The sequence below is a fragment of the Protobothrops mucrosquamatus genome, unplaced genomic scaffold (genome assembly GCF_001527695.2).
Source record: "Protobothrops mucrosquamatus isolate PMUCROS unplaced genomic scaffold, P.Mucros_1.0 scaffold_27, whole genome shotgun sequence".
Taxonomy (NCBI): Eukaryota; Metazoa; Chordata; class Lepidosauria; order Squamata; family Viperidae; genus Protobothrops; species Protobothrops mucrosquamatus.
The window spans coordinates 433544-449167 of record NW_015386103.1 but is presented as its reverse complement, the minus strand read 5'-3'; the positions used below and the strand labels follow the sequence as shown (position 1 = coordinate 449167).

At 36.0% G+C, this 15624-nt stretch overlaps 1 protein-coding gene across 1 annotated transcript in view; it reads right to left on the bottom strand.

Moving 5' to 3' along the window:
- Positions 1–15624, bottom strand: part of GALNT18 (polypeptide N-acetylgalactosaminyltransferase 18) — a 318489-nt gene that overhangs the window by 34830 nt on the left and 268035 nt on the right. The window contains exons 8-9 of the mRNA XM_015832460.1: positions 14158–14295; positions 11644–11739 (exon numbers count right to left, since the gene is read on the bottom strand). Of these exons, the coding sequence (XP_015687946.1) occupies positions 11644–11739; positions 14158–14295 (234 nt within the window). The remainder of the gene's footprint in view (positions 1–11643; positions 11740–14157; positions 14296–15624) is intronic.

The following is a 15624-nucleotide window of genomic DNA, read 5'->3' as shown; positions in this document are numbered from 1 at the left end:
GAAATTAGCTTCACAAATGACTTTGCATAATGCAACATCCTCTGAATTTAAAAACTAATATTTTTTGTGATACATCAATGCATCAAGGACTCTTTTGCCCACTTACGGTTAAAATGTTACAATTTGAAAAAAATGGATTACTGGCTTTCGAGGGACATGTATAAGGGATAGTATGTTTAAAATGATTATCTTATGTGACGTATGTCTGAAAACCCTACATGTGATAATAGAAGTTTAAAAAAAGGGAGGGGGAGGCATTACTGGGTTTAAAACTTCCATAAAATAGGTGCTATTACCACACACACACATACACACACACACACATGAAATTCAGAACTTTTAAAATATCTTTAATTTATGTATATTCCAGTTTGTGAATGACTGACTGAGAGTTGAAGTGCCCAAATGCTGATTGCTGCATACTAACTTCAGGAAAAGCTTATAATGCTTCTCTAATCACCACCATAAGCTACTCTTAACCTTTAGCAATTACTAGCACAATACAAAGTAATACCCTATTTTAGGCAAGCAAACTACTTCCACGTGTGTTTTAGATGTTATAATTCATAGGCTCTATTATAATGTATGAAAAAGCCCAAATGTCCCAAAGTAAACAAATTGGAATCTGCTGCCCTAATGTATAATTTACAAACTATATAAAAACAATGCTTCTGAAACAGGAAATCAATGTGTCTGTCTTTGAGCACTCTGCTGCTTCTTTGCTATTATGTATGATTATAAACTAGGCTTCACACCAATATTCTTTTTCATTGCTCCTAGAGATACAGATGTAAAATTTACATCATTTTTTATAATATGAAACAGAAAAAAAGTCAATATATCCTTAAAATGATTTTGGAGTTAACAAGCATGGAATAGATTTCCTAAGACCTGGAATAATATCATTTTTATATCTTTCTCATCAAAGTGGAATAGAAAAAATGATAGGCTTTGCTCTCAGATCTTTAGAAGTATATTTTTACATATTCTCTTCAAAACTCATCTTCTTTTTGCTTTGGTTTTTTTTCTTTTTGGCTGTCATCTGAAATTGTTGGACACTTGAACAGTTGAGAACAAGAAATGGGAGACATTGGAATTCTATAAAAGCTTGGGCATATTTATATGTGTACAATGCATACACTTATAACTAAATGTATGTATATAAATGTATGTATATAAATAGCTACAGTATACACTTATGTGTATACTGTAATCAATACAGTTCCTAAAGGAAATCAACCCTGATTATTCTTTGGAAAGACAGACACTGAAGCTGAAGCTCAGATACTTTGGCCTCCTAATAAGAGGGGTATCATTATAAAAGACCCTGAGGTTGGGAAAGATTGAAGGCAAAAGAAGGGGAAGGCAGAGAATGAAATGGTTAGATTGTGTCATCAACACAACATGAATTTGGGCAAACTCCAGGAGACAGTGAAGAACATGCTATGGTCCATGGGGTCATGAAGAGTCGGACACAACTTAGTGACTGAACAACAGCAGCAACAATTAGTACAATAGGAAGCATGTCATTATTTACTGGCAATGGCTAAGAGAAAAGCAAAGGATTTAGAAGTCTGAAAAAGTTATTCCCCAGATTTGTGAAGAATAGTGCATACTTCTGCTCTGACTGTGCCAAACCTCCGTGTGAAAATACATGGCTCTGACAACAATGTGTATTGCACATGCACAAGAAAATTCAAATAGGAGTATCCCTGCAAAATGACGAAAAGATTATAGCTTCAGTGCATATGCTAGGATATGCCACGGGTTTGCTAAAATCCAGGTTATCAAGTAGAAGAGGGGTTTTTTTTTAATTGAAGAGAAGTCTTCCATTTTAACCAAGGCATGGCAGACTAGTGTTAAATCACTTCCTTTAGATTTTTGGCCTCCATGATGCTCGTTTGTCTTTAGTATTCTTTACAGCTCCATGATATGCCGCCAGGGCAGCCTGAATAAATAAAAAAAAGGGGGAGGAAACCACTCTTACATCCTTGTGCAAAAGAAAAAAAGAGGGAATATTGGATTTTACGATTTTGAAAAAAGACATCTATTGATATACCTAATCCAGTTACTGAGCAGTTTAATATGCTTTGTAAAGGTCAAATTTTCCTATAGAAATGCTTCCACTACAATGAAAAAGAAATGTGTTACATTGTGAGAAAGGAATTCCATCTCTGAATTTCTTTCATTATTTGGATTTACCTCTTGACACTGGTACAGTTTATCCCGAAAGTGCTTTTTCAAAAGGCAACTGGACTTTTTTCTCTCTTGAAGATGTTTCGCTTCTCATCCAAGAAGCTTCTTCCGTTGTGACTTCTTCAGTTCTTCAGTCAGAACTGAAGAAACTTCTTGGATGAGAAGCGAAATGTCTTCAAGAAAAAACAAAATCCAGTTGCCTTTTGAAAAACCACCTTCAGGACAACCATAACCTGGATGATTGAGACTCTCCATAGACATTTAATGCCAGTTTAGTTTTCAGCGCTGAAACTGGACAAGGAGGAATCAGTGGGCCATGCAGCCCCTTTGTGTAAATATAAAGCAAATGGACTATGCTCTCAAGGTTAGAGAAAGCCTGACTAAAACACTGTTAATTCAAAATGGTGAAAGGAATAGGCTTAAGATTTAAAATCAGGGGCTAGTAAATAGACTCAGCTTAATTCCTATATTCTACTGCTGGCAGTTTTTATTACTTATGTATGATTATTTATTTAAATGTATTGGCCACCCAACTCCAGTTGAGTTTGCATATACGATATATGTAAAACTTCTATTGCCATAATGCAATTTATCTAATGGATTTAAAGTCTATCTTTGTCACTGTCAATGCCATTCGCCAACTTATCATATCAACTATTTTCTTTTCATGCTCTCCCAATCGGAGAAGCCATGCCTTAAGTATAAATCTGCCATGAATCAACAGTCTAGATGCCATTCTGGTGATCCCTAACCACTTTTCTAAGAGAGCTCATTTAATTCTTTCTCCTCCCTTCTACACTTCAGGCCACTCAACTGTTTGTTCAACTAGTTTTTGTAGAAAACTGGCTTGACCAGCCATCTCCTTTCTGATAAAAGGAAGGCCAATACTTGCAGCATGTTTTTTGAAAGCTCTTTTTCTGCTCTTGGATATAAAGCACCATCTGTCTGCTGCCCATCATCCATAGTCAGATGGTGAGAGAACAAATGTTCCCTTATGGCAGTTCTTCCATTCTTAATGGAACCACCACCAAGACCATTGCCCTAATCTTTTTTTTTAATTGTAGCCAAAATTGCTGGTAATAACCCAGTTCATTCCTCTACTCATATGTCACTAATTCAAGCCAATCATTGCTACCATCCAAACTTGTGGCCAAATGCTTCCCAGCTTTCGATGGTCTCATAAACTGTGCTTTCTCAAGGAAATTGTAAGCTGGTCAGAACCTCCTCAAGGATCAGATGGGTTGTGCCAGAGCTTCATTCAAGTGCCTTAAATTTTACTTTTGCACCCCCATGAAGCCCCCCATTAATGTTGAAAAGCGTGGCTGATTTTCTGCAGGGTTTCTTTTCTCCATACAACTTAAAAAACAATTGGATGCTAAATTCACTAGACCATTTCCTGTAGTTGTACAGAGCAGATCTATACTTGTTTGCCTGAAGCCTCAGGCTATATTGAAAACATATTTAGTGTTCCCTCACTTGTTCTTGCTTCTGGAAGCTTCTCTCATGCCAAATTGCCATTTGTGCACCTCTGCCCTCAATTCCCTATCTTATTTTGGGGATGAAGAAGAATTCAAGGTGGAATATATATTTTTTATTTATTCATCAAATTTCTACACTGGCCTTCTCACCTAAAGCAGACTGGGTGGTTTACAAATAGTATATTTAGATTCCCAGTGCAAAAGGAGCAGGCTGGAATATTTAATTCACTAAAAGGATCGCCTAGATATGAAAAAATCATGGGGAAGTAACAGAAGATATTGACACTGCTAACTTCTTTTGACAGTTCCATTTACTATACCCTCAGGGGTATAAACCATTTCACACACTGTAGGTTCTGGCTTCAGAGTCTGCTAGCAGTTTTGACTCCAAGAAAGAGGGAGATTGGTTTGGAGAAGGGAATAGAGAAAAATTTTAAACCACTAAGAATGAAAAATACATGTCCTTCAAGTTGAAAAAGAGAATCCTGAATTTAGTAATCTCTAGATGAAGACAAGAACTTTCTATTGTCCAATATCAAGAAAAAAAGGAGGCAGAAGGGTGGGTTGGAAGACAAATATCTCCAATTTCAGCCAAATATAGGGTTGCGGGATATCTGAATAAGCAAAGGAGAACATGGACAATTGGAAAGAAGGACAAATGGGGAAAAAAAGAGAACATGTCTTTCTTTTGCATGACATCTGGTAATTCCAGCTCTCACTTTTGAGATTCCCAGGCAGGAGGAAAGAGAGAGAGATTGTGAGGGGGGTGGGGATTTGTAAACTCCAGCTAATATGAAAATGGAAATAGCAAGTGAAATGGAATGTCCTTGAGTCATTCACAACTAGGGAGGGACAGGAGACATACCTGGTACCTCCTAGATCCAGTGACAAAGGAAAAACTTTTATGTATTTATTTACATACATTTAAATAATGCCTGATTCCAACCAACTCTGGACCCCTTATGTAATAACAAGCCAAAACAATAAAATAGAGCAGACATGTCAAACTTGCGACATCACGTGACATCGCACAATGTATCAGGACAGTTTTGCCATTGCTGGCAATGGGGTGGGCGTGGCTTCCATGTGACGCGTCCAGCCCATGGGCCAGCAGTTTGACACCCCTGAAATAGAGAAACATGATGTCTGTCAAGAAAGAAACCATACAAGAGTTTCTTATAAGAGTTTACCAATCAGCATTTCTTCCAGAATCTGGGAGAAATTTTCAGTGCCTTTCAGAACTGTAAGAGTGGGAACCATATGGGTCTCTGGGGGAGTGTAGGGAAGGAACCATGACAGAGGAGACATGTCTCCAAGGCCCTGATAGATGGCACTGTTTAGTTGAGGAGACCCCAATTGATTCCATTCTGCTGAAACTTAATAAATGGGCAAAAAAATATTAGAGATAGGTGGTTCCTCAAATAATCTGGCCCTATGCCATGAAGGGCTTTATAGCTGGTGTAAAGTATGAGATGATACAAAGACTGAAACTGGCAAATCTGATCACCAACTTAGACCAGATAGAACTGTTATGTAAACATGAAGCAGTGGAGTCTCAAGTCTGTGAAAAGAGTGGCTCAAATTTTGTTGACTTGAAAATGAGGGAAAGTAGTCCAGTTTAGCCATGGGACATTCTAATGCATAGAATGTGATTCTATGTCCAATATGCAAATCATGTATGTATGTATGTATGTATGTATTGCACATGAATTGCTTATTTTTTGTCTCAAGCGAAGCAATTTATCTAGCAGAAATGAATCCTTAAAAGTTTCTGCTGTTTTTTTTCCCTAACTATGAGATTGAGTTTCAGGCAGGATAGATATTTATAGCTGTACCTGGCCTGATGTCTGTGTCTTTGTAGGCGTATACTAAATTACAGAGAGTAAAAAAGAAACACGCAATTTGAAAGATCAAAATACAAAAATAAAATTTCTCATTAACACATTTCATATACAATTTATTCCACTGTTTTGCAGAAGTCCAGTGACCTCTCCATCTATTACCAAGGATAGCCTCTGCCCTAAGAGAGAATATATCTCCCTAATACTGTATCTCTTGAAATGAACCAATTTAACTGAGAAAAATATCTTCTGCTTCTGGAAATATCCAAAACTTACTGGTCCCTACAAGTTTAAACAGTTTTTAGAGTCTACCCTCCCCTACTTTCAAATGATAGATTATCTGTGTCCAAGTTGATTATTAAAGTATAAGCTTAAATGGCTAACTGCAGAAACACAGCTAATTTGATTACCTGCTCATTTTATGTTTTCAGAAAACAAATGCTGATTTGATGCAGATGAGGTTTTTTTTTAGAAATTCTCAGTAACAAGAGTACTTTGTTTAGTAGCATTCTGTTAAAACGACTACCTGAATTACACAAAGCTGAAATTTAACATTACGTCAGTGATTTTTGTTTCAAATGATCTTTAAAAATGTGATATTTTTCAGACATATGATAAAACACAAAATTACCTTATATTAGGGGTTTGGTGCCTTAATATGATTTCTGCTCACCTCCAAAGTTTTTTTAATTTTTTTTTAATAAATAGCCTTTTCTTTTTAAAGCTGTCCCAAACTTGCAGGATTTGGCATAATCCTCATGCTTTGATAGGTGGCAGAATGTAGTCTAGATTCCCAGGAGCAAGGGAGTGCATTCCAGAGGAATAAGAGAGAGTAAAATGTAGATAGTGTGGTTGGGAGGAAGATGGTAAAAGCCAGCTCCTCCCTAGAGCTTCTCATTCATTAATGATGCAAATAGTTTGCTTTAGTTTGGCAGGATTCTGTCTATAGGCAGGCATATAGGGTGGGATAATTAATTAAAGAATGGCACTAGCAACATAGTGAGTGCAGTTTGGATCAGGGGACATGGATCTTGTGCAGCTCTTGAGCTACCTGATACATTCCTCTCTTTGGGAATCATATCATTGGCAGGACTTCAAGTGGTATTGGGTATGCAGTCCCAATGTCGTGGCATAACTATAGTCCGATGAGTAGGATTCTGAAGAAATAGATATAAAACAAAAGAGGTGTTTTCCAAATGTTTTGTGACATGGCTCTCACAGTCCCTCAATCCCTCATCATGCCTGCTTTAATAGACCAAGATCGTTGGTCTTGATATTAGGGCTATAGGCACAAAGGAGCTGATGAGTTGTTTTTATAGTGAGAACAATCAATCAGTGAAACAACTTGCCTCCAGAGGTTGTAGGTGCTCCAACACTGGAGATTTTAAAGAAGGGATTGGACAACAATTTGTCTGAATTGGTATAGGGTTTCCTGCTTGAATAGGGGGTTGGGTTGGAAGATCTCCAAGGTCCCTTCCAACATTGTTATTCTGTTATATGCTCTAAATCACTTCCTAATACTTGCTAGCCTGTCTTCTATCCCAAGTCCAATTAATGCATTATTGACTGTTCTAATTAGCGCAGACACCCCCCCCACACACACATTTAGGAGCATGTAGCTGGAGGGTCTGTGCAAGCATTTTCTTTTTGTTGGAATGGGGGCAGCTCCTTCCCCACCTAAACAGGAAAACAATATATCTGAGAGCTCCATTCCAAAGCCTATCTGGCCTTTGATGGGGAAAAGGCAGCCACTGCTGTGCTTGAATAGAGGGAGGGGGGGAAAACTTCCTACCATTAGATCAATGGTATTGAATGCTAGATGGAATGGAAGGAAAACAGAATCATTCAGAAAAACAAATTTGATTCAGGGTCATGTCAAAGGCTAGTTAGACAATTGCAGTGCAGTTGCAAACACTTTGGGAAGCATGATTGTACAGAACTGGAAAATAATGGGGATAGAAAAGTAGCAATGCATACGTTTTAATATTTGAATTTGCAATTGTATTTCACAAAGGGAGCAACATATTCTTAATAGGAAATAAATACAATTCTATTGATAACAGTGTCAGAGTTTATAGCAAAAGGGTTCAGATCATTAACTGCAGGTCATTTCCACAGGAAAAAAAAAGCAACTTTTCATTCCATTAACTTCCATTAACTTGATCCCATAATGTTATTTCTGTAAATACTTTTTTAAAAAATGTCCTTGATAGACAAAGAAGAGAAAACATAATGATAGAATTAAAGTATCTTACTTTCTAATGAAACCAGAGCTAATTACTTTTGAAAAGAACATGATGCAGGGAAGCAACATTTAATGGTCTTTCTTTTCAGACACTTGTTTCTATAAAACCCAAGTTAATGGCAGAATTATACCAGTGGTGGGATTCAGCCAGTTTGCACCAGTTCGCAGAACCGGTAGCTAATTTTTTGTTGCCCAGGCTCAGAATGGACTTCTGGAAGCAGCATCCACACAGAGAACCAGTTGTTCACATATTTGAATCCTACCTCTGAATTATACCCAAATTCATAATAACATTCTAGCTACTTCTTGACATTTAATGGATCAAGTAACTAACAGATGCTTTAAAATTTGGCTGACAGTGTACAGACACATCAACTATGCAAAATATTCTTCTCTCAAATGTTCTTCCAAATTGTTGGCCTTGGACCTGTATCTCTCTCTATCTAAAAAAAAATACTTTTATTGACTGCATAGTTTCACATGATACTCTTCTGTGTAATTTAAATGTTTGAACACTGCTTGCAAACAACAGCAACAAAATAAGAACCACATATTAAATATATCTGTCAAACATATAGTAAGATGATCTTTATAAAATGTATTTTGTAAAATAAGCAATGCAGCTGCAAATGAAGCTTCCATCTGGCCTGAATACTACAAAAACAGAATATGCAAGTTTCCTATTTCACATCCCAGTGATTCTCTGATATTGTGAGCATTTGGATTTTTTCTTTGTATCTGGAATCTTTCAGCATGAAATACAATTTCCAAGCATATTCTAGAGCAGGGGTCCCCAATCCCCAGTCTGTAGACTGGCAACAGTCCACTGCATGCCAAAAACTGGGCCGGGCAAACAAATGAAGCCACATCTGTGGGATGCAGGCAGCACGGAAAACCCCGTCCCTTTCAGTCCACAGAAAAACATCTTTCCATAGAACCGGTCCCTGGTGTCCAAAAAGTTAGTGGCTGCTGCTCTAGAGATGCCCTAGAATGTGCCAGGATATCACAGTTTTTACACACACACACACACACACACACACATCACCCTAAGGAGGTCACATCTAGCTTTAAAGAGTTTGCAACCACCTGCTTTCTTACGAGCCTACTGTGTCTACTATATGTTTTCATAAGGAAGACTTGCTGATCACATCCCAGTTTCAGGATATTCATTTTGTTGAAATATTGAAGTGTGTTTCATCTATACTAATGCAGTTTCTAGATTGAATAAATGTCTGTGATGCAGTAGGACATTTATTAAGATGGCCTAATGCATAGGCCATCTTAACTTGGCCTAGTCTAAATCTTCTTTTAATAATCCCCTTTTTTCTTTATCTTCTTTATCTATTCTTACCAGCTGCTATAAGTCTTATTAATTTATTTTTATTTTTAATGTTTCCTTATTGTGTTCATTGTAGGATATATACCGTACTGGTTTATAACTTTTTTCTGTTTCATTTTTAAAATTTATTAATTATATAAACCACTTTGATTTTTTTAAAGTAAAAAGCAATAGAAAATATTGAAACAAATGTTGGAAGCTGCAAGCATGATGCCTATCTGTCTGGTGGACATTAAATTGTCTCCCAGCTTCAACAATAGTTGTTTTGTTCATCCTCTAATTCTGGAATATGAAGGCAGCAACATCAGATAACTGAAACCATCTCTAATCATGGCCTTTGGGCAATAAAAACAGCATAAAATAAGCTATCTATAGACATAGTCAGTAGTAATTGAAAAAACAATGGCAGAGGTTTTACTACATTTTCATGACAGAACACATGATAGGTATGTCCACATACATTCTGGTTCAGAAACATTTTTGCCAAATGTATAACCTCCAGAACATGGGTGGGCAAGAGTCAATTATTCAGAAGCTGGAACTAAATGATAACAGGTTATGTGAGATGCAGACCAGTCCAGGTCTATCTACTCATCTGTAGTCAAACTTGATAAACTGGAAAATATATTCAGAAATTAATATGTTTCCTACATATCTTCATGTTGATATCATCTCCACAAGGAAATTCGGCGAACAGAAGTATAGGCCAGTAAAGACACAAAATTAGGATGCAAATGCCAAAATATATCAAAGTCAATTTTGGAGAAACTCATCTAGTTCAGATCGTATTTTTTTTTTGTATTAATCGACATTAGTCTACATCAAGTCTAATTAATGAAAGTATAGTGCTAAACTTCAGTTTCTGGAAAAACTTACAGCACTGACAGAACATTTATGTAGGATTTATGTTGTACTTAGTTGCAAAACAGGTCAATCAAATCCCCCAAAAATGCCAATAATAAAACCTTTTATGTGCGCCATAATATAATTACATTTTTTCAGTCTGAATTTGCAACAGTCTCTTTAGCATTACTATAGCAGATAAAGGATACATCAAAACATATTATAAAATAATTCCAGAAGGTAAAGAAGAAAGACTTTTAATAACTTATGAATAACAGAAGAAGGACTTGGTTACTTGAAGAACACTGAATTTTGTTAGACTTTCCCCTTGGCAAATGATAGTTATTAAAAATAAGGTTGAGGAGGAGAGAAAAGCTTTAGCCTGTGCAGTGTCTAAGCAGACTTTGAAAATTTCTCTTCACCATTCATAATTTATTCCAGTGTACCCTCACTAGTACAATCAATATTAACTACATCTTATACAGGAAAACCAATTCTACTAGGTGTGAAAATGGAGGCTGAATATCTTTTCACGGTTATATAGAAACAAAAACTGAGCAAAGACAATCAACTTTCCAATGTATCTCAATCTAAAGAAATCTTTTCCTGTTAGAAGTTGGTTCTTTAGTCAAATATTATGCATCCCCTTCACAAAATATGCAGATCATATTATTGACAATGTATGGGCAACATATAAGAAGCTCAAAAAGAAAAAGAATGTGATAAAGGTCTTTGGAAAAAATCTTAAGGACACTATGAATATTTATCAATTCATGATTACACAGTTCCACTAATTTGATTTAACAATACAGTTTTAGATAGCATTGAATCATGCAAATTCACTTCTATTACTATTTGATATTCTACAAGTAAAACTTCTGAAGACAACTAATAGATGCCATCCTGTGATACATGTATGTTTAATATGGGAATATAAACCACTAGGAATTCCGTGTAGGATTTCTAAGATTCCAATCAACTCAATAGATCATCCACAGAAAAGGTTCTCCTTTGGGTGGCTGCTTTCCTATCTCATCTCAAAAGGGAGGCAAAAATTTATATTATTTATTACAAGTGCAGCTCTCTAGTTTCTAATGGTCTTTGGATCTCTTTATCCCTGGTTCATCTTGTATTACCTAGAAAACAGACTCTTCTAGAAAATCACAACAGATTGGTCTAAAATAAAACTTGCATAGCAACATTTGAAATGCTTACATGATGTTATGTAATGCTTCTATAACAAAGGCCAAAATTAAACCATGGGATTTCCATGCCTGATTGTTTCTTGAAAAGCCAAAAGAACTATAATTCTCTACTCTTTTATTATAAACTCAAGCATATTTACTGGAAGAATAAGTGTGTGTGCACATGTGTGTTGTAAATAACATTAATATGTGAGATGTAGAAATATAGAGGAAATAAATGTCCATGAAATAAGTATTCACACTTCGGATTCTATTTTTTTCTAGGAAGAAAAATAAAAGTCTATGCCAACAATTCTATGCATTCTTAATTTTTCATTGTGACTTTTTGACAAGGCACTAATTAAGAGATTCATAATACTTAACATCAGGAGCAAATATTATTTCCATTTATTATTAACAGTTTTAGAAAGTATTGTAGTAGAAAAATAATTGCTAGTTACAGTATGGTTCTTTCTACATATGGGTGAGAATAGGATGCAAGATTAATCTTACTAACCTGTGGTGTCATTCCATGGCAGATGTACATGATTGGAATATTTTCTGTATCTGGTCCCTGATCAAGGCACAGATCACTTTTTAGGGAATTCTGTAGCTAGGAAATATAGAGAAGAGGGGTAAGGACTCAAAAAAAGAAAAGAATGTAAATTACTTGTTAAAACAGGACAAGAATTATACCTGTTTGCAACTATATTTTTGTAATAAATGTTTAACTATCATTGAAAGAAAAGGCTAATCTGTTTAAATTAAGTAGGAATGCACAGTGTGAAACTTCAGCATAGTCTGTAATATACCTTTTAATTAATTAAATTTAGGCACCACCTGACTCTGAACTGTCTCTGGACAACTTACAGTATAATAAACTAGGAAAGCACAATTCAAAGCAAAGCCAGGTGGGTTGTGGTCCCTCTATACAAAAACACAGATAAATCGCATCCAACAAGGAGCACCATCCATCCCAATGCAACGCCTGGGAAAACAACCAGGTCTTCAAGACCTTACAGCCAACTTTGAATTAAAAAAAAAAGAATTTCAATTAAAGATCAAAGAATTTCAATTCAATTCAAAATTTACTAGGATTCCAACAGTAAACTTGCTCAGTAAATGAGAGGTTTGTTCAGATCATTAATGTGCATTTTCCAAAAAACAAAAACAAAACCCTCTATCAAATAATTATTATTGCCAGATGATACAATGTAAATTGTGTTCAATGTATCTTCCTAGTGCCTTGGATTCAATTTTTTAATACCCAACTTGTTTCACAGTACTGCAAAATACTATTGCTTTGTATATAACAGTATAGAAATACAAAGTTCACAAAACCTGTCTAAACTATATTAGGATTCCAAATATGTGGACGGTTATTGTATAGTAGCAAAGAGAAGCATACAACTATCACTTTCCTTTAAGCTAGTGATCATCCAGTTTTCAGCAGCCAAGATATGGCATATCTATAGTACAAAGATTGTACAAATAACATAGGATTGGAAGGAATCTTGAAGATAATCTAATTCAATTCTTTGCCTGGTATAGGATTCAACTACCCAGAAAATAAAATATCATTACAAATAGCTTATATATTCATTGTTATATATGATCCAAACAAACATTTATATCCATAAGCAATTCAGGGATGAAAATGAACTCATTTGTGGGTTAATTAAATTATTAGATAAATTCACCCAAGAATTTTTATTATTTTGGTCATACAAATGGTAACCTAGATAATTTTTTTACTTGCCCAGATAGGTGGCTATTTACAAGTATATTGCAACATCTAATTAGTATATTCAAAACATTTAATGTGTGCTTAATTTTTAAATGAGAGCCACTTTGGTATAATGGAGAAGGCACTGGGCTAGAAAACTAAAACCCACTGGGTGAACTTGAGTCTACCATACCATACCAACTGTGGGAAGCAGGCAATGTCCAATCATTTCCAAAAACGTGCCAAGAAGAGTACGGGGACTTGTCCAGGCTGCTAACAAAAGTAATCAATCGCTTGAAGGCATACACACACAAACAATAATTGAACTCCACACAAAGAATAACATGTTTATGTGTGAGATAAAGCATCTGGAATATTGTGTGAAGTTCTGTTTGCCACACTTCAAAAAGATATATTGACGCTAGAGGAGATTCAAAGGAGGACAGCTAAGATTATGCAAGGGGCTACAGTAATTTTCTATGAAGAAATGTGACATTTGGGTTTATTAATCTAGAATGGAAGTGAATGAGAGGGGACATGATTGAGGCATGCAAACAGATGCATGATGTGGATAAAGTGTGCAAGGACAAGCTATTTTTCTCTTCCCCAAATACTAGGATCAGAGCTTACCCGATGAAACTGAATCTTGGGAGAATCAGGACAGACAAAATGAAATATTTTTAATATAAATTTTAGAATTTGCTCCCATGAAATTTAGTGCTGGCTACCAACATAACTGGCTTCAAAAAAGAGGTAGACCAACTCATGGAAGTGATGGCTCCTAATCTTCTGAAGGTTATTTGTTGAATGACTAGTGAGTTTCCTTGTGCAGTTGGTTGGCCATTGTAAGACAAGACTGCTGGAGTAGATGAGTCAGGGATTTGATCCATCAGGACAATACTTATGTCCTTACGAACGCTATTTTCCAGTGCTAATTAATCACAACACTCTCAGTTGTGACTACAACACCAGAGCCCTGGTGGTGCAGTGGTTAGAATGCAGTATTGCAGGCTAACTCTGCCCACAGCCTGGAGTTCAAGCTTGACTGGCTCAAGGTTGACTCAGCCTTCCATCCTTTCAAGGTCAGCAAAATGAGGACCCAGATTGTTGGAGGCAATATAATGACATTATAATATGCCCAGAGAATGCTGTAAAGCACTGTGGAGTGGTATATAAGTCTAAGTGCTATTGCTATTATAAACAGACACATTTTTTTCTTCAGGCTTTTCTCTGTCCACCTGCAGGAAACCGCTCGTCACTATTTCCTCCCTAGGACTGCTCAAGCAAAAGTAAAATGTCTCTTACCACCCCATAGGCGACAGTGTCAGAGTACATTCTCATCTCAGGATATACACTGACAAGATACCACCGGAAGGTCTTGCACTGCAGCTTTTTCCTCAAGGCCTTCCTCTCTGAGATGTCCCCAATGTCAATTCCAGAATCCTACACATGAGGGCCAGAAGGAAGATCAGAAATATCAAAGTCATTCTTGTCACACACAGAGCATTTATTTCATTAACATTTCAACTTTAGCAATCAAGTTTCCCACACGTTTTGAAAGATTTTTTAATCAGTTCTACAATGATCGTTTTTGAAGAGACAATTTCCAGATTCCAAAACAACTGAAACCAAATAGCAAGATGGTCTGGAGAACATTTCTGTCAACAAAATTAGGAACATCTTCCAGACATTACTAGCTTGCCGAAGCTGAGGCATGGCTTTATCAAAGCACAGACCCTTTGCATTTTTCAGTCCATCTTTTTCTTTTGCATATATATATATATAATAAACATTTTGATTGCCGTTTCATTAGATGCATTAGCAAAGATTCTTTACCTTTTTGTTATATTTTTATTGCTAAGCTTTGCTGCTGCTAAGATATAAATGATTATGTCCTCACATCCCAGAATAAACGAAGTACAGCTTTTGTTACTCTTGGGAAAGAGATCACACTTTTTAAAGTGAACTATAAAACATTGCTGTCACTCAAGAAATATACATATGGACCCAGTGTTGATGGCACCTCAACAGCCCATGTGATAAGGAGTAGACTGGATGAAGGAAAAGGGCTACAGATGGAAGAAAAATGCTTGAGTCTGTTTTGTGGTAAGGTTACTTTTGGATTGAACGAAGGCTCATAAAGAGTTGATTTTAAAACCTTAATTTTTGGGAGGAGGGGGCAAATAAAAAAACATTTCAAGATATATTGTAATAAATGTTTTGTTAAGTGAGTTTTGTCCTATTTTATGACTTTTTTTGCCAAATTTGTTAAGTGAATCACTGCAGTTGTGAAATTAGTATCACGGTTGTTAAGTGAATCTGGCTTCCCCATTGACTTTGCTTGTCAGAAGGTCACATAAGATGGGTCACATGACGTGGGACACGGCGACCATCATAAATATGAACCAGTTGTCCAAATCTTTTTCCATTAAGCCCAAAAGAAAGGTCTGTGGTTTCATGTTTATTTTTACTTTAAGGATTTTCTGTATCAAAATGTCAACCCTTCTCCAATATTTCTTTGCTTTATCAAATGTCCACCATAAATGATAAAAAGTGCCTTCTTTCCATTTCCATTTCCAGCATTCATTTGAAATACCTTTATACATTCTAGATAGCTTATCTGGTGATAAATAACAGTGATACATCACCTTGTAAAAGTTTTCTTTTAAGTTATAATTCAATGTAAAATTTAAACTTTTCATCATAAATATGAACCAGTTGTCAAGCATCCAAATATAAATCACATAGCCACGGGGATGGTACAATGGATGT